The sequence below is a fragment of the Pinus tabuliformis genome, chromosome 3_1, assembly GCF_031772625.1.
Source record: "Pinus tabuliformis cultivar Carrire ecotype Pingquan chromosome 3_1, CPIR1, whole genome shotgun sequence".
Classification (NCBI taxonomy): Eukaryota; Viridiplantae; Streptophyta; class Pinopsida; order Pinales; family Pinaceae; genus Pinus; species Pinus tabuliformis.
In genome coordinates this window covers 562094560-562114989 of record NC_142301.1, presented here as the reverse complement: position 1 = coordinate 562114989, position 20430 = coordinate 562094560, and the positions used below count along the sequence as shown (strand labels likewise).

At 39.2% G+C, this 20430-nt stretch overlaps 1 protein-coding gene across 1 annotated transcript; it reads left to right on the top strand.

Moving 5' to 3' along the window:
* Positions 1-12615: 12615 nt before the first annotated feature.
* Positions 12616-13068, top strand: LOC149188235 (uncharacterized). The gene has a single exon (XM_089409899.1). It carries the CDS (start codon positions 12616-12618, stop codon positions 13066-13068), a length of 453 nt encoding a protein of 150 aa, XP_089266025.1.
* Positions 13069-20430: the final 7362 nt, after the last annotated feature.

The following is a 20430-nucleotide window of genomic DNA, read 5'->3' as shown; positions in this document are numbered from 1 at the left end:
TTGATTCCTTCATATTTTGAAGAGTAGCTAGAAAAGAATTAGAAGAGATATACTTACAATTCTATAAGATTTTTGAGTTGAGATAAACAGTTTGGAACACAACCTGTCAAGTAATTTTTTTTTAGATGTCTGCTCCATAACATAACAAAATGCCCACATTTTTTGGCAAAAATGACACTAATGTTGTTTTTCTACACACATAATTTGCTCAAGACATAATGACAATTTATGTTTAGCAAAAAAGCACTTACAATCGTTCTAAACTGGTTAAACTGGAGAAATTTGGCAAGGGTCCTATTAAATGATTATTGTCAAGTGACCTAGTATAGTGATAAATGAATGTCACTTCCAATCTTATTTCAATGACAAAAGACAAACTCATTTGGCAAGGGTCTTATTAAATGATTATTGTCAAGTGACCTAGTAGAGTAATAAATGAATGCCATTTCCAATCTGATTTCAAAGACAAAAGACAAACTCTATTTCTCATGTAAATAATCCCAAAGTACGTTGAGACTTACGGGCTACTAATACTTTTAACACATTAGTCACAATGCTAGCCAATATTTCCTTTGAGCATTTCTTAAGTGATAAAGAAAGTAGAATTTTTCTTATAGTTCAACTAATGCAATCAACTGTCTTATATCTTCAGGAACCGATCCTATAAAATTCTTTCTCGACAAATTTCTGTCAACAATGATATTATGGTAAGCTCTTGGGATTGCACCTATAATTATGGTCCCTTTTCAATTTCAGCTATAAATAATGAACTGTAAACAAAATCAAAGAATGTAAATTACATTTTGGACATCCGTATGTACGAAGATATGTGATCGCACCCAATTCCTTCCCAGGGGACTAAATAGCAAGGATCGGAAGTCCAATTTTTCATGTGAATCCTCCTCTTAATAGCCTCAGTACCTTCTAATGCAACTTAAAAACTACTTGGTTAGACTTCATATCAGCAATTTCAGAATGAGGAGTTTTATGGAAAATGGCACTTACTATCCTCCGAATATGTAGCACTAGCTGTATCGAAAACCAAGTAATTCTAAAAGCGTTGAGTATAGGAAGGAGGGTCGAATTAGTGGCCTTCTCGAGCATCAAGTGTATGTATTATCTTCTGTCCAACCGGAATGCTAGCTCTAGGGCAGAATAATTCTGCACTATAGTAATAGATTGAGAAATTTGGCTATTTATTTGAACGTTAAAAGATCTCATTTCATTCATATTAAGCTATTGGATCTCTGCGAAATAAAGGAGTAACAGCAACTTGGTCCTACTTAAGGATACTAGATAGAGTTCTAAAGAATCTTCGGTGGTTATCCAAGCCTTTTGCATGACAACAACTAGAGGAAGGTCCTGGGTATTGTTTGTTGAAATGGGCTCTTGGAAATTTGTAATAGCAAGTATATTTAAACTTGTATCCAATAAACCCATTATTATAATTTGATGTTGAAATGTAGTCGAACTTGTCCTGAGGATACCTACTTAGTTTAACATATAAAATCACTGTACTCAGTCATTGAAGTCACAACTTAGACATATGAGAGCTACAAAACAATAATTCGTCAAAATTTTGGCAAGTTGGGCTTCTGATAGCTTGCATCTCTTAGTTTGTGAGATTATTGAAAGCACATTGAAGGCTGACCGCTCCTCCGCAAAATCTAAAGACAAATACAAAAACTAAAGAGAGCAGATAAAATATTTGAAAGGGAAAATTACCTTTGTGTTCTATATCCTCCATGGCTACAGTATTCCTGCTAAGAATTTTTCAAGCATGGCAACTTTTTTGCGGTTTCTTATAATTTTTCTGTGTTATTTGAAGGGGAAGGATTGTATCGGCCCCACTACCACTTACTACTGAAATTTTTCCACAAACGTGATAGCCATCACATCACACTTGTTTTCCTAATAAAAAATATTGTGAGTACCAATATAATACAACTGCGTTATAGTGGTTAATAGGGTGAGCGTTTTCCCAGTTGGGTTTGGATTAGCAAGCAGTTTTCCTCGTTTCCTTCGTATCTGAGAAATTGAGTGGCGTGGCCCCTGCGACACAGAATACCGAGCAAGTGGTTTATTCCCTAATCTAACGCACAGCTCTGGCTTGGCCACTGGGAATTCAGTGTCCTCTACCAGGATTGATGGTATTTCCCTGCATTAAATTGTTTCCTCACGAACAGTTTCTCCTCACTGTCTTCTCGGTAGATGGTGTTGCCATGGTCGCTCCATTTCGAGTTTTTTCGCTGAATATACAGTTTTTGGTCTGAATTGGATTCTGGATTCAATCTTTAACACATGATTTCAGGAGCTCTTATATCATCTCCTCCTACAAAGCGATGTCCTGGCATCTGCGTGTTGGTTATAATAACAGTATTTCATAGGTATGCCTCCATCGTTATTAATTGAGCCATAATCTGTGTATTATGCTTGCTAAATGTGATTTCTGGGTAAAAAACTCTGTGTTTTTTCTGGGTAATTTCTTATCGAGCTGGTTTATTGTATATTTCCTTATTTTCTTTTTCTGGGTATATACTCATGTGCTAGTTTACGTTAATTTCCCTGTACCTTTCTGGGACTTGCACATTTCTCTGTTTCATGTTAATTGTCTTTGTTTTCAGGGCTTACTATCTAAATCTCAGTCTATCTATCCTCCTAGCTCCATATGCCGTGGGGATTTCAAGTTTTTAGAGACATTTTATTAGGGTTCTTTTCCTTTAAGCTATCTACAAACCATATTGATTGTCATTTCCCATTGTGGCTCAATTTTTCAAACTTCCTAATTATCTCCAGTCCCTGTTGTTTGAATTTCTCGTGCTAATAGTAGATTTCTAGTCACTCGTCACCATGACTCTATGAATTATCATTACTTTTACTGGTTACTTTTTTCTCTCTATCTAGATTGTCAATTTCCTCATCGTCTGGGGATTTTCCGCCATAGCCCACCACCTTCGTTGTCTCAGTTCCTTTCTCGGCTCTCTCAATTCGTCGGCTAGTTTTTATTTTCCCGAGTGGTTTTTACTATTCCGGTGGGTGTAGGGTGTTTCTGGCCATATGTGACATTTCATATCATTTAATCCACACGTGTCAGCCGGACGCATCTCAAGGTGTATATTTATTACTACATCTGTCCATATCTAGCGTAACATTCCTTCTATCATTTTTAATTAATATTCCTTTTTTGGACTGTCAACTTGGCGACGTCCGACCTCTTGATTCTAAATATTTATGTCCCTCGCACACTCCCATATCCCCTCTTTCTTCGGGAATTGTTGATGCCAAAACTAGAGTTCCATTCATTGTGTCATACATGCTCCTTCCCCTAATGTCAGGACTGCATATCTTTATTAGGTTTTCAGGGTCCACTGACTTAAATGCCACTTCTTTCCTCGAGAACCAAGCTGTTATAGACATTTTTGTGCCCTGCAACTCCAAGCATGAAATGTCCATAAACCAAGGGCTCCTAAGTCCCTAAAAGTGTTGTTCTAACCCCTAAAGGAACAAGGTCAACAGATTACAGCTTCTCCCAGACGTTCTCCACCAGAAACTGCTCAGAATTAGTCAAGACAGGATCATTTCAGCTGCTCCATTGGCTAAGTGCGTTGCATTGCACCTAAATACACTGTGAGGGTGCGTTGCATTTCAAAACTCCCTTCTGTAGGGTGCGATGGGCGAGAAATGACAAATGGCAGTGTCATTCCGCGAGGTGGAGAGGCAAAGGAAGCTTCCAGAATCTTCTCCTGTGACACTTGCCTCACTGAATTCGACCAAGGATGAGTAAGAGGCCCTCAGTCTCCAAGTGGAAGCAAGAATTGACAGAGAGAAGAAACTAATCAAATCAAAAGCTGACTCATCTTCCTTACAGATATCTATATATGGATCCCTCATCCCAGAGATCCAGAGGCTGGAATTTTGCATATTGTAAGGAATTGTTGTTGGTTTCTAGAGACAAACATCAGATTGTTGGGTGATTTATGCTTTGTTTTAGGTGAAGAGGGGCTTCTTTGCTGGGTGGTTGATGTTGGGTTGGAACCACTGGTTGTAACTCCTCCTGGATCTTTTCTTGTTTATCAATAAAAACTATTTGAGTTCTCCTCCATGCTTTTGTATCATTGATGCTTGTTACATTTGTATGGTTAACTTAAATCTGATCCTAAGTTGTTTATGAATATAGATCCATGTCTTTGTATAGTTTTCTCCTTCTGTGATCTTACAGGTACATTGTGAAGCTGGGCATGCAAGGGAGTAGGTAGTTGGAGACTATCAAAGAAGAGAGGGATTGGATCAAAGGATTAGCGCAAGACACAGGTTGGTTCTTTCTATTCCTCTTTATCTATAATTCATAAAGGAAATACAAAATTAGTTTTTCTCTGTTTGTTTCTAAGGCATCTATCACACCTTAGTGGGATAGAGCAGTTCTAAATAGACACTTTTCCCTGTAACAAAATGGCGACTCCACTGGGGAGGATGTCTAATTAGTTTGTTTGTGCATCATTCTTTGTTGTTTGTTTCATAAACTTATAAGTAGCTTTCAAACTGCATTTGCCATAACAAATGCAAAGTAGATAACTGCTGCTTCAATCCATTCACTGGATCTGTTTATGATTTAAACAGCTGATTCACAAACTATCTGATTGCCCTTGTGATAGCTCTTAGATCCTCCTTAGATCTACCCCTGATTGTTGCATTACTGATTGCTTTTTACTCGGCCAAAAACCAAGGACTGAACTACAAACTGTGACCCAGAACCCGGACAGAGTCTCGTTTCTGGCCCAGCGCAGGTACTGTTCAGAGATCCTGAATTTCAGCGCACTTCCCGAAGGGGCAACCTACGCTGCATTTCAGATTCTCTGTGTTACAGGTGCGCTGATCAGACTAGCTCTGTGCAGTTGTGGTTCTTGTGCTTCATTCTTTCTAGTTCTATCCCTGAATTTTGCTGCCTGTGATCAATATAAGTCTGTTTGAAACCTCTTTTCCTTGCTGTTATTCCACCTCCTTTTTACAAAAGAACTGTAGATGTTTTTATGTGTTTGTTGAGTCGTTTACAGTTTTCCTTTGCAAAAGTAGAATAGTCATACTGTCGTCCTTTGATTTGAATCTGTCGCAAGTGTCGATTTCGATCATAGGAGAAAGTTTGAGTGTTGTTGATGGTCGATTATACTGTTACTATTGCCTTTGGTCTGAATTTGTAATTTTCTAATGTCAAGAACGAGTGTTCATTTCAAAATCGTAAGGTGTCGTAATCATCTTTGTTTTTGATTTCGAAAAAGAGCTTGTTTATATTTGTCGCTTGAAAAGAAATTCAGATTTGTACATCAACTTTCTTCTTAGCATCAATACTAAGAAAGTCGAAAACAAATACATGCATGTGCATTTGCATATAGACAGTCTGTTTGGCTTGATTTAGGAAAGTGCATTTACAGTGTGCTCTTTTCTCTTTGTAAAAAGATTCTGTCTTTCTTTTCCCCTAGTAGCTAGGATTTTCATTGCACAAAAGAGATAAAAGTTTGTTTATCATCTTTAGATTGCATTTTAGGAATTACGTCTACATCTCGTGGTGAACCCGAAAGGTAAACTTCATAAACAAGATCAACTTAAAAAAAATTCAATGAATCTAACAACGCTTTGGAACTTAACGCACAACATTTAGAGGTCTAGGCTAGAGATGTATTCCGACGTCGTAAAGCCTGGTAACTGTTGTCATCACTGATGGTTGGGTGATTCCTCCACTTTGAGACGATAAGTGCCAGTACGGACTTGTGCTCCCACGTACCGTCGAGTATATTTTGGGAGACCCCTATAGGCTTAAATCCTTTATCCTTAGGAAGTCGTGTCTGCCGCCCTATCGATCGCAATGCACTGAACACAACATTCAGGAAGATTGACTGTCGTACCGTAAAAAGTATTCTGGAGTTTTGCGATTGGTTTGGTACTCCCTCTACCTAGACCTCCAGAGCAGTCCCTTTCGTTCCTTTTCAGACTCCTTAACGGAAAAGGTCCATCTGAGCACTTGTCACTTCAGGCTCATTAAAAAATCGAAGGCGACTAGAGTCATCTTTTGTTTTTTCTCAACTCTTAAAAACTGAAAAAACAAGTTGTGTCAAAGCGTCTAAAAATTTATTTTAAACGGAATATTCATTACCCCTTTCCTATGTTGATCTTGGGTTGAGAAAATGGAGTCCACCAACCAAGTAATTCCCCTTGGAGGAAATCCTAGTCCCTTCTCCTCTTGGGGAGATGTTGGTGCACCCCATATGGCCACATTGTCACTTCCAGGACTGACAATTGGTTTGCCTGTATGGCTCTTCTCAACCTCTGTCGTTCAGAACACCACTATTCCTGAACAATCGAATCAGCAATTAGACGAGACCAGAGTTACCCACCAACCTTCTACTTCCTCTAATTCTTCCTCTCCTCCTTCCTCTTTGCTTGATGGGGTTGGTAAAGCCAAAAGTCAAGTTCCTAAGGAGAAGAAGGAAAAGAAGAAGAAGGAGCCGAAAGTGAATGGGGGCAAACGAGTGTCGTCTAACGAAAATCCACACACTGCACCGACCAGGCCTAAATTGCCATGTGTCATTTGCAAAGGAGACCACTTTCACGGAGATTGTCCTTGCATCCCTCAGATCTTAAGGGACTAGTCTCCTCGTTTGCACAACCCGGTGTCGTCAACCTCTGATGATCATGTTGAAAACACACCGTCAACTAGTGAAAGTGAAGCCCCAGGACAAAAAGGAAAATATAGATTTCCCTGTAAACTGTGCGAAGGCGATCATGCCGTCCACCGTTGTCCCTTCTTAGACGAAGCTAAAAGAGTTTTGGATGATCGTCCGGTTTCACCGTTACGACTTCCTCCTGGATATAAAAAACTCTTGCCGAGTTCGTCACTAGTTGAAAATCCGGCTGACCCACTCAGGTGGTCGGCCGATGCATCTGTCATTGAAGATGAACCATCTGAATCCATACCAGAAGAAATTCAAAAGGTCGAGGCGGCAGTTGACCCGGTCTTGCCTTCAGAGGTTCCATCTTCAGATGATACAATCACTGAAGAGAACAAGGATGACACCATCCAAATTCTTTTCATAAGCACAGACTCCAACGGACATGGGGACAATTTAGCCATTCCTTTACCGCAGGAAGGAAGTTCGTCAGAGTCGTACACGGCCGTCTATTCTGTCCCACCTCCAAGCAACCTAGTTGTCTCCTTCGACTGGAATCAACTAGGCAGACCCCGTTTACCAACTAGTGTACCATTCCAAATTATTGTTCAAATATATAGAATGGTTATGGCTGGTACCATCATAGATGAGGGGGCTTCTGTGAGTATCCTTTCCTCAACTGCTTGGAAAGCGCTTGGTTCGCCATCGCTTTTGCCTGAGATGAGAAATCTGACAGGCTTTGATAAAGGAACCAGTCGACCGTTAGGGATCCTTCCCGATGTGCCCATAACATTGAGAGGGAAAATCGTTCACATGAATGTAATGGTAGTTCAAGGACCTCTAGATTACAATCTCCTCCTTGGACGAGACTATATTTATTGCATGAGAGCCATTGTCTCATCACTCTTTAGAGTGATGTGTTTTCCGCAGGAAGGAAGAGTGGTCAAGCTCGTGGACCAGCTTTCATTTCCCGGATCACGCATAGCAAATAGTCATATATCATCCCTGAATGGTCTTTTCACACAAAAAATGTCTCAATCTCCAGTCCGTCCTCCCGATGAGCGCGAGTGATTCGGAGGGACATGACTGAAACCCAGGGGGCATGCACCCTGGTCTGCTTCGGCAGGAAAACTTCGGGTATAGGGTAGGTTTCCGCAGGAGAATATGACTAGTCTGTACCCCCATCCGTGATTGGAAGAGGGGGTTATTCTAGAACAAGATTCTCTTGTCAAAGTTACGTAAGTTGGCGGGCATCGTCGCTCACCTTTGTTTATTTCGGTAGACATCACCAGAGAAGTGTTTTGTTTACGCCGTAAATATAACTATCTTTGGTAACCTGTAAGAGGTAGGCCTCTCTCGCTAAAACAAATGTTTTATCGGAAAGAAGTAGGGGTAACCTTGAAACTCTATTTTATACCTGGGGGCATGCAAAACTTTTGGAGTGCAAGCGAAGAGTGACTATTTATTTTTTAAAATTTTTAGGACCTCTAACCCTTTAAACTCGTAGGATTGGTCGTTTCCTAACTTGCATAAAGAAAGGATGTGGGGCAAAACTCTAAAAGTTGTTTTTTTTATATGGGACATTCGTATCACAAGACTGGATTAATCGAGCAGTCTTAGCACATAGTTCAAGCTCGTTAAAAAATAAACATAAGACATGAGCAAATGTTTCCACCCGCATTTAAGCTCATTAAAAAATGAACTATTCCCCCGGTAAATAACCATCGTGAATGTAGTACTTCAGCCGTTAAAGCCTTGGTCGTGTTTGCACCGTCACCTCCACTTTTCATTGGTCGATCATTCACCTCCATTTGATTGTTTACCCATTTTGAGGAACAGCTACGAAGAGTGATTTCACTAGCCATCCTTGTGACACTGCCGTGATTGGAAAATTCCAAACCTTACCTGGAATCAGCTGCTACCCGTTTTATCACTCATTCCTCAAAATACGAGTCTCCTTTAAGCTCTTTTCAACTGACTCGTAAAATATGAAAAGATTTCTGAGCCATTGGCCTCTCCAGCTCGTTAAAGGGACAGGAAGTGCTATCCCTCCTCTAGATTTTAATCTTTTTGGACCTGAGGGATTATTACACAAAAAGATCGAGAGCTTGTTTTGTTCGGCTCGTTAAAACTATCGAAAATTCATCCCTTCTGTATTGTTTTATACTTTTTCCGACTTAAGGGATTAGATGACGAAAAAGGAATTTTGGAGTTACCTTTACGTTCCTTTTCAGACTCTCTAAAATTGAAAAGGATCGAGTTATCTTTGTCGTTAAACTCGTTAAAAAGATTAATAGCGACAAACTTGTCTTTAAACGAGAACGAGTTTCACTATCGCTAGGCTCGTTAAAACATAGTGATGGGTTTGCCCAAAGGGCAAATTATAGAACAAACATATGTTATCCTCCTCAAGCTTGACAAAAATAAAGAGGTACTGGTCAGCAATGACTAGGGAAAAATTGGGAAGAAAACTCAAGGAAACTTTGTTGGTAGCAAGTCGCTCTTGAACATGACACTTCCACTCCGTGTCCAAGTCGGGTTGGGTTGTTTCATTCACCGGTCACATCACCATGGTCCCGCCATACCATCCACATTTGGGGTTAATGCTACCAATCCATCACATCAGTGTCACCGATATGTTCAAGAGAAGTCATCCAGAGAAGTCACCTGTGTCTCACCCACTACCATACATTATACTCCATTCTTTCATGACCACCACCCTGAACCTTATATCATCAGATCGTTTTCACCTCCATAAAAATCATTTGCTCCGTTCCGTGTCATTGATGTGGGATTCATTAAGGCCCTCCTGTGACAGATCACTTCTTGTCGACATCAGCTCATTATCCAAGAAGTTGATCTAGGAACACCCCATTCAGTACTTTGAATCTTGCATGCCTCAATGGCAAGTTTCTCACTTTCGGCGACGGGTTTACATCAATGGCCTTCGACCGAAAGATTTTGCGTGGTTTTCGATGCCAAGTCCTTTATTCACACCACGTGAATTGTACTGTAGTACTTTGAGGACCATTATCATTATCGGTGATTCCTCTCGCGCTTATTAACAGTTTACATCATTGACTGGTAATCAAGCGATGTCTTTCCATGTTCGACTTCAAAACATTTCTTACATGGATCGACTTGTACTTCGAGTGAAGATCGGACGAGATTGAAGACCCTGGATCTAGTTTCATCCATCCGGGCTGCGATATATATTAAGGGAAATAAAGACATTAAATGTACAGCATTGCAGCAGAGATAATCACCCTACCAAAAGGATGATGGCTCTATCAGAATCATCAGTCTACACTCAGACGATTGTCTATCCTATGTACATGAAAATGAATTTATAAAGCTGAGCATGGGAATGCCCGCCTCAGCTAGATCATGAAAACAGTATGAAGATAATGTATTGTATTGTATCTTATTACAGGTCTCCTCCTAGCATTGAAAGAACTTCGGATCCTCATAATAAAGCATTTCACCCGACACCAAAAGGTTAACGGCCTCATACTTTAGGGGGCAACAGTTATAGACATTTTTGTGCCCTACAACTCCAAGCATGAAATGTCCATAAACCAAGGGCTCCTAAGTCCCTAAAAGTGTTGTTCTAACCCCTAAAGGAACAAGGTCAATAGATTACAGCTTCTCCCAGAAGTTCTCCACCAGAAACTGCTCAGAATTGGTCAAAACAAGATCATTTCAGCTGCTCCACTGGCTAAGTGCGTTGCATTGCACCTAAATACACTGTGAGGGTGTGTTGCATTTCAAAACTCCCTTCTGTAGGGTGCGATGGGCGAGAAATGACAAATGGCAGTGTCATTCCGCGAGGTGGAGAGGCAAAGGAAGCTTCCAAAATCTTCTCCTGTGACACTTGCCTCACTGAATTCGACCAAGGATGAGTAAGAGGCCCTCAGTCTCCAAGTGGAAGCAAGAACTGACAGAGAGAAGACACTAATCAAATCACAAGCTGACTCATCTTCCTTACAGATATCTATATATGGATCCCTCATCCCAGAGATCCAGAGGCTGGAATTTTGCATATTTTAAGGAATTGTTGTTGGTTTCTAGAGACAAACATCAGATTTTTGGGTGATTTATGATTTGTTTGAGGTGAAGAGGGGCTTCTTTGCTGGGAGGTTGATGTTGGGTCAGAACCACTGGTTGTAACTCCTCCTGGATCTTTTCTTGTTTATCAATAAAAACTATTTGAGTTCTCCTCCATGCTTTTGTATCATTGATGCTTGTTACATTTGTATGGTTAACTTAAATCTGATCCTAAGTTGTTTATGAATATAGATCCATGTCTTTGTATAGTGTTCTCCTTCTGTGATCTTACAGGTACTTTGTGAAGCTGGGCATGCAAGGGAGTAGGTAGCTGGAGACTATCAAAGCAGAGAGGGATTGGATCAAAGGATTAGCGCAAGACACAGGTTGGTTCTTTCTATTCCTCTCTATCTATAATTCATAAAGGAAATACAAAAGTAGTTTTTCTCTGTTTGTTTCTAAGGAAGCTGTCACACCTTAGTGGGATAGAGCAGTTCTAAATAGACACTTTTCCCTGTAACACAAGCCCATGGCAGATTATTCCTCTGACGTATCTGCCACCTCTACACTTATTTGTGCCACCATGGAAATCAAATCTCGTTGTATTGGTGGTGATATCCATGTCTGCCAAAATAGTCCCTAATCACTTGATGCATGGCGCACTATCTTGGGTGACGGCAGTATGCCAGATGTCGCTCAGGCGCCTCTTGATCAGATGGGTGGTGGGCATGCACTTCATCATCGCCGTTCAAAGCATCACTCCATAAAAACTGCTCCACCACCTCCGGCTTTGGCTTTGGACAGTGATACCCTGGCGGACCGTATTAACAGTCTCCAAAAACGCGCTTTAGTTGGTAGATGGTATTTCTCAGAGATGGAGGACTCAGAAATGCGTAAATGGATAGACAAGAAATGGAAATCTATGCTAGGGTACTTGCCTACGGTAGTGAGGCTACTGAAGGGATGGTACAACTTTCATTTTCTCAGTCAGGAGGACTTGGAGAAAATCAAAGCCATCCCATGGATTCATGGAAAAAGCTTCCTTGCCCTCCACAAATGGTACATCGGGTACAATCCTCTTCGTAATACACCCTCCAACAAACTGGTATGGGTCAAGTTACCTGGTCTTCCACTTGAATTATGGACTAAACAACCACTCTCTAACATTGACAATGCCATCGACAAATGTATCTATGTGGACCCTCGCTACCTGGGGGCATAGGACAAGAGGGTTGCTTGGATTCTCATTCAGAAGGATTATCAAGGTGGTTTTCTAGACCACATTGAACTTCATTAGGGTGACACTTTCCTCCAACAAAGGCTGGACTATTGGGGGGTTCCCTTCAAATGCTATTTCTTCCAGAGAACTGGTCATATGTGTGATCAATGTCCTTTCCTACCTAGCGGAAAACAAGGGGATCATCAAACTCTATGTGCCTTCTGCAAAAATAAAGCTCCAATAAAAGTTATACTTTTCACTTGGCTGGTATATCATAACAGAAATCTAGTATGGGAGAATCTGCACAAAAGAAATTGGCATGGCCCTGGAAGATGCTCCATATGCAAAAATGATACTGAAGATAATGATCGCATCTTTCTGCACTGTGAATTTACTACTCGGGAATGGAAAAAGATTGCTTCCCTATTTGGTTTCCCATACATTCAACACAGTTGCATCAGAGAATCATTAAAATGGTGGAGTACTCAAAAAACTGCCTGGTGGGCCATCCCTCTTTTTCTCTTTTGGGCAATCTAGAATTAGAGGAACAAAACTATACTCCATAACTCTAGGGAAGATTTCTCTTTGATTATTGAAATAGTCTCCACCAATCTTTCAATTTTCTCTGAATAGTCATCATGCTCTAATATCAGCCCTAAAATGAAGAATAATGTTCAGTTCATATACCCTATGGGGTTTTTTGATGGGGCTGCCCAAGGGAACACCTGTGCATGTGGATTTTGGATTGCCATGACTGCTGATTTGTCATACAGGGTTTACTGGAATTGTGGTAGTGGTACAAATACCAAAGTTGAAGCATTAGCACTCTGGGGGCTCCTATGGTTCAACAGTTTCCTTGGGAACCCCACTTTGCACATATATGGAGACTCGAAGATTATAATTGATCAAGTCATGGGGAGGGCATCCATCAACAACCCCATGCTTCAAGGATGGCTAGAAAGGATCGAATTTCTATGGCAACGACAAGGCTGCTCCACAATCCAGCACATTGGAAGGAACCTCAACAAGGAAGTGAACAGATTATCAAAGAAAGGATTACAGGGATTGATTGGCAAATGGTATCTGGAGATCACTTGGGAGCAGAACATTTTTGATATGGGGGACTTTCCATACCCGGGTTAAAAGCTTCTCTACATGTTTCACCCTATTTTTGTAATTTTGTTATATATGTCTATAATCTTTTCATTGCAGCACATTGAGAGAATATGGTACACAGACATGAATGTTTATGTTTAGAAGATCTAACCTCTCTAGATATATAAGTGAATGTCTCCTAACTATATTAATCTTTTCAATTCTAGATTTTGGATGGTGATCAAAATACCATATTTTCATTATCAAGTGAACTGGGTAGTTCATTATTAATCTATAAATGGTTGATTTTATGTACTATCATATAGATTTTACCCATAATATATCATCATGCTAAAATCTATAATATATCATCATGCTTTTTTCTTACTCACAAAAAAAATCTCTTAGTTTGTGACGCTTAGATTTCCGTAGCTCAAAAATATTAAGTTGAAAATGCTCACCTTACAGAGGAATTTCCACCAGCGTCATGCCTTGATACTAAAGTCAACATTGTTCCTGGCTTAGCGTGTGGGTACATGCCATTTCTGAGGGTCCTGAACTCGATAGCACTGCTAAACGGATCATGGGACTCCGAGGTTCTGATCAGGCAAATACACAGCACTGTCCCTGAACTAACCAAGATATTCTCGCAACTATATGGAAAATTAGCTGATCTGAAGGATACGTTTTGGAAAGCCAGCATACCCCATGTCTCGATAGAGAAAGCGAAGTTGATGGGGAATGCATCGAATCCACTGTAATTACCAATGGAAAACCATAGTCTTACCAGGTAGGGCATTCTGGGCTCGACAAGCAACTGAAAGCAAGACTTGTTAAGAGGCATTGGGAAGTACCGCAGGTGTTGCATGAAAGAATTGTCGGTTTCTTGAGAGATGTCCCCTGTGTATCCACCATGACCGACGTCTATGTAGTTAACATCACGGACCCATCTTATATTGTTTTCGCCGTCAGTAGAATTTGTTAGCGCTCCACAATCGATGCTGAGAAAACCTAAGACCCCAGAGTTCAATTAATTAATGAAAGAATATCTGTCAAACAAAGAATAACATCAAACATTATGAAAGCTAAAAGAACCAAGATTGCAAATGAGGGCAAAACAGAAACACTAGTCCAACATCCTGGCCGCTATCAGATTCTCAGAATGCTGAATAATACCTGTTCGAGCAATAACACTAACGAACAATAAAATCAATACCACGATCCAAACGGCCGATTTGTAACATGTCAGTTTTTCCATTGCAGCAACACCAGAATCACCACCGTATTCAAACAACATTCTATCATTCACATCACAATTTCAACACAATGTACAAAATGAAAATACCCAATTGAAAAGAGCTCGGTCTCTAATCTCTAGGTCGACAGATTGAAACAGCTTCCCAATCGATAAACGAAAGCAAGAATAAATCTTCTCAGACGCGAAATGAAATTAAGAAGATGCCAGAGTTTGACGCAAACGGAAATCCAAGACTCCGTCACCGTTCTAAATGAAATTAAGAAGATGACAGAGTTTGAGGCAAACAGAAATCCAAAACTCCGTCACCGTTCTCAAACTCCATGACTAGCGTCCACGACATGCGATGTCAATAATCAGTTGATGGAAATGCAAATTCAATGTTTCTCCGTTTGCTTTAAAATAAAATATTTTATAATAATAAATATGGTATTGAAGAATCTTTTACTGATTTTTTTAATAATAATGAACATGGTACTGAAGAATCTTTTACCGAGATGTGAATAATTTTAGACGAAGTTGAAGACAATATTTTATCCTAATAAATATGATGTGGAAGAATCTTTCACATTATTATAATTATATTTATTTAAACCTGACAAAGTTAATTATTATCCTGTCGCAGGCAGAATATCGCATTCGGTAAGTCTTCGACTACCGAATTAGTGAATGATTCATCAAAAATTAAAAAGCCAAAGTATAAAAGAAACCTTACGAAAATAAAATTATTTATTTTTTTAAATATTTTATTTTATATTTAAAAAGCGAAAGTATAAAAGAAACATTACGAAAATAAAATTATTTTTTTTTAATATTTTATTTTATAGTTTTTTGAATTCTATTGAGTTTATCTTATTTCCAAATGATTTCAATCACGGTCATTTGTAGCAATAAAATCAATCATTCTATATAATTTTCTGCAAGTTAATTATTTCTATATAGAAGAAGAAAGAAAAAAAGAAATTATTTTAACGTTCACCAGGCTAAAGATAGCCTATGCATATAGATTATGTCGTTTAAATTTTTAAAACGTAAAAGCGTTAAATTTATAGTTAATAAAAAGCGGTAATATCATATAATAAAAAATTTAAAATATAAAATATTTTTTTAATTATATAATAATTAAAATTAATATTGAATCAAAATATTAAAATTAACTTAAATATATAATATATATTAATTTAAATATATAATATATAATTTTTCTTATATAAATATATTTTTTAGATGTATATATAAAATATTAAAATGTCAGGTTCATTATCATACATGACAAGTTTTTAAAACAATTTGGTTTAAAAATACAAAAGAACAATTTTACATATTTGGTTTAAAAATACAAAAGAACAATTTTACATATGTTTTTCTAGTTATTCTTAAGAGAAAAAGTAGAGTAACTCTAATATGTTTAAGCATTCACTGCCACATACAATATGCACGCACAATTTTCTGCAATATATATACATAAACAACAAAAGAAATACTCATCAACATGACATCCTAGATATCGCCCTTACATTGAGTGCCACACGCTTCCATCAAGAGATTGCCAGTTTCTCAATTAGGATATCAGAGTTAAGGATGTCTTTGGCCTTTCTTCCTGCAAAGGTTTCAACTTAGGCTCATGTTTTGTGGGCAGTTCAGCATATTTCTCGACAGACTTTGTATTCCCCAACCCTAGGAAACGTTGGAACTCCAAAAAGAAAATAGTCTTTAAAACTCCCAGAGCTTTCTCAAACTTCCATTGCAGCTCTCACTTAAAAAAAATATTCGCATACAATTTCAAAGCTCCCCCAGAGTAGAATAACCATTGTTTCTCAACTCTTAGAAACGGTTCCGTGTAACAAAGCATATAAATCCCATATAATTTCATACGAGTTAATTATATATATATATATATATATATATATATATATATTTATATTGTATTGCAGAATGGATTTTCGAGGCAGAGTAATAATGAATTTTCGAGGCAGAGTAATAATGAATTTTCGAGGCAGGGTTGCCCTATGAGGCGTGGAAGACGCACGGAAGCGAAAATGACACACTTTCGAGCTCTGTTAATTCCATTTTTTGTATTGATTATGACAATATTTGTATTGATTATGACAATAGGCCTTATTACGGTCAGAGTATAAGAGTAATTTATTTTTTATTTATTAAATTTTATATTTACTAGAATTATAATAATTATATAAAATATATAATTTTATATATATATAATCACATTAAATGAAAGCTATTCAAGGAAATTTATATTGATTGTTTAGTAAAATTGGACAATTTTCATTATATCTTTATTTTTTTATTTTAATTTAACTATATTTAAATTAAGCTTTTGTTCAAATCTAGACTACATTCATACTTTTTAAAGTTCAATAATTAAACTACTATATTCATACTTTTTAAAGTTCAATAATTAAACTACTATATTCATACTTTTTAAAGTTCAATAATTAATCTAAGGGGTAGGAACACTAGCTATGCGCCCTTGTTATAATTATATTTAGTGTAGTTATATAAATTAAATGGTGTAAAATTAATGGATAAGAATTACAATATTTAATTTATAAGTGTGGTTGATTAAGTTAAAAAAATCATTAAAAAAATAATTATACTATAATTTTATTTGAAGGTGTTATTATTAATAATAAAAATAATATACATATGAAAATTTATGATTTTTTACTTAATTTCGTACTATATTATAAAAAACATAATGACGTATCAATACTACATATTAAAAACCATAATTCATTTTATATACAAATTATTTTTTATATATTTTATTATTTTAATTTAATTTTATAATTCATTTAAAAAACAAAAAAAAATTGTCAGGATCCTGGGATTTGGAACAGGGACCCTCCCATCCAAATATCTAAGAATGCCCCTATCCGAAAATTCCTTAAAGACATCTTGGTGGCAGTCGATCCTCCAGAAGCTCCAGGGAAAGTTAAGCAGCTCGGCCTTCAGATTCCTTAACCTAGCAGGCAGGACAATTCTACTCAAAGTTGTGCTTTAGTCGATACCCATTTATCAACTTTCTAATGTGGCCACCCCTAAAGGGACCTGCTCCAAAATGGTTGACATCTTTAAAAAAATCCTCTGTAGTGGGGCTCAACAAGTCAAAAAATGGGCCTTGGTTTCCTGGCAGGGCTTAGTGAAAAAGAAAATGGAAGCAGGGCTAAGCCTCAAAGACTCTTATACTCTGAACCAAGTTATGGGAGAAAAACTATAGTGGAGACGGATAGAGGAGGGATGGATCTTTAGAAGAAAATATGGGCAAGAAAATACAACATATTGGAGAGAACCGAGGATATTCTCCGATATAGAGACCCTCCTAAGGGATTGACATTGTGGAACTTGGTAGCCCAAAAGAAGGATCTCATCAACCAACATGCTTTCTGGGAAATCCACGATGGCAAAAAAACAAGATTTTGGCATGACTCGTGCAAACAAGGAGAACGACTCATAGAAAGGCAAGACCTTAGAAACATATTTATATACACTAGAGATGGGAATATACACCTGATAGAGCAGTTCTGGAAAGAAGAACAAGGAGTGGGAGGCTGGAGAAGATGGAAAACGAAGGAAGATTGGCATGAGGCCATAGAAACTGAGTAATGGACCGAGCTAGACAAAGAATTGAGGTCGAGGCAATTAACGGTCCAAAATGATCATGATATCTTGAGATGGGGGCATACTTCAAAAGGAACCTTCACCATAAAAGAAGCATATGACCTTCAAATAGGGCAAGCCTAGGATGGACAAAATACAATATGGGAAAAAAATATGGAAGGGAGGATGGTGGCCAAAGGTAACCCACTTCCTATGGCTAGTGAGTAAAGGATGGATCCTAACTTGGGACCAACTACAAAAAAGGGGATTTCAGGGGCCCTCCTTCTGCTGGATTTTCCATCAACATAGAGAATATCTGGAGCATATGCTCAACACGTGCCCGTTTGCAGAACAAAAATGGAGGCAAATGAAAGGAGTTTTTGGAAGAATGGATCGAGATCACCATAGTATTAAGGAAACAATTATCCTCTCGAGAAGCCATATCTTCTCTAGCCCGTGATAAATAGAGCTTGGGGACTAGCCTTAGGGCTAAATTTATGGGCCATATAGAAGGATGAGAATCATCGGATTTTTAAGAATCAATCCTTAACCCAAGAGCAGGTCTGGGAAGGAATAATTCAGAACATCAGGGAAACAATATTAGCACCCTGAAACGATCTTAGCATAGCAATGCTACCAAGAGGATTGGCAGGTAGTGGTACCCCCTTAGGAAGCTCGAATTCTGCAAAAGATTAACTTATCGCCAGAAATGATAACACCCACCGGTTGGGAAAAAAGAAGGGTAGGAATGTCATCCTTGGCGCATTTCACTACCCCGAGGGAAGTATTCATAAAACTCAGTTCCGATGGGGCTTCAAAAGGTAATCCCCGACTGACAGGCGTCAGCGGCCTCTTCCAGGATTTCGAGGCCAAAACCTGGCTAATATATGTTGATTTCTGTGATATCGCCAGTAACAATGAGGCGGAATTTGCTGCAGCCACACAAGCTCTACAAATAGATGTTCGGATGGGATACCGAAACCTAGTGGTGGAGGGAGACTCAAGTTTGGTCATAAACACTCTGACAAAGTTGAACCATGGATCCAAATGGGATAAGCTCAGCCACAGTTGGAGGACAGTGAGACTAATCCAAGAGATCGGTGAGCTGATACAAAAGTTTGACTACATTATTGTTAGAAATGTTAGGAGAGAGGGGTAGAATTTCTTGCCAATTGGTGATGTAATCACCAAAATGGGCCGATGGAAAAACTTTGACCAGTTCAACCTTAGGATGAGAAATATTGAACCCTAGCGGAAACCCTGGAACAAGATCACAAGCAAAGTCTCCAATATGGCCTTCCAGAAGACAAAGACCCTAATCGGGGGTGCGAGCCGGTGGTTGGAATAACAAATGGGGATTAATGTAGGGGACCTCTGAGTAGTGTACCACTGCCCTCCACACGCCTGAGGTGATGGTTGCAGTTTCCCTTGGCATTATTTCCTACAAGGGAGGTGGGACAGGTGGCAGCGAGGGCAGTAGAGGTGAAGGCTTTAATGGGAGAGAGGGTAGACAGGTGGTTGGTGTAGTTGGGTCTATTTGCGGAAGGGGAAGCTGGTGCATTGGGCGCGTCTTACGACGCCATCCTCAGCTCGGAGCTTTTCGATGACCTTCAAGTATTCATGGGTATGTATTTCCTCTCTTCCATAGCAATGTTGACCTATTTGGGTTTTTGCTAGAGGGCACAAGGGAAAAATAGGAATGGAAATTGGGAAGTCAAGAAACAATGGAGGAACTGGGGGTGGCACCTGGTGGTTTTGGTTCGGTCCTGTGTTTGTATTCTGCAACTGCCTGGTATAGCTTCAATTTCCCTCAGTTTCAAAGTCTTTCTATCTCACATGGGGACCCTGAGAATTATGGGTTGAGGGTCCAATGGGGATGATTGTAGGGGTCTTGCGGGTAGAGGTAGAGAGACTGGTGTAGAGGGGTGCGGGTGTCAATCAAGTTGTAGCCTAGGAGTTGGTCCCTGTTGTAGTTGCAAGTGCATTCGTTGGGAGGTAGATATATATATTTGTAGAGAGGGAAATGCTGGGAATCGCGGGTGGGAAGTTGGGCAAGAAAATATCAATGACTATCCTCTTGCATTTTTGGCAAAGGGGAAAGGGTGTACTAACCGTGGCTTGCCTAATGCTAGCAAGCGACAATGCTCACCAATAGGTAATTGGCGAGGGGAAGATAAACTGCCTGCGGCCATGAGGAGGTGGGTGTGGCAACGGGGGCTCTTTGCTGGCGGTAGTAGGTTGGTCCCTCCTAGGGAATGGACCTATGACCACGAAGGCTCTGGCATCGACACCGAAGGGGAAGGGGAGGAGAAAGGTGGGGTGGTTAGCTGTGATAGTATAACTTAGCAGTGTTATCATTATTATACCATGTTGAATTGTTTTTCGTTAATGAACTGCTACATTGAACAGGATTGGGGCATCTCCGACATGGCTCGTCCTGCGAAAATTTGTGGCCGTGGAAGACAGGCCCAGGTGCCGAAAAAGGACAAGGGACTGAGCACATCTAAGCCTCGCAGGGGTAGAAAATCGGTGGA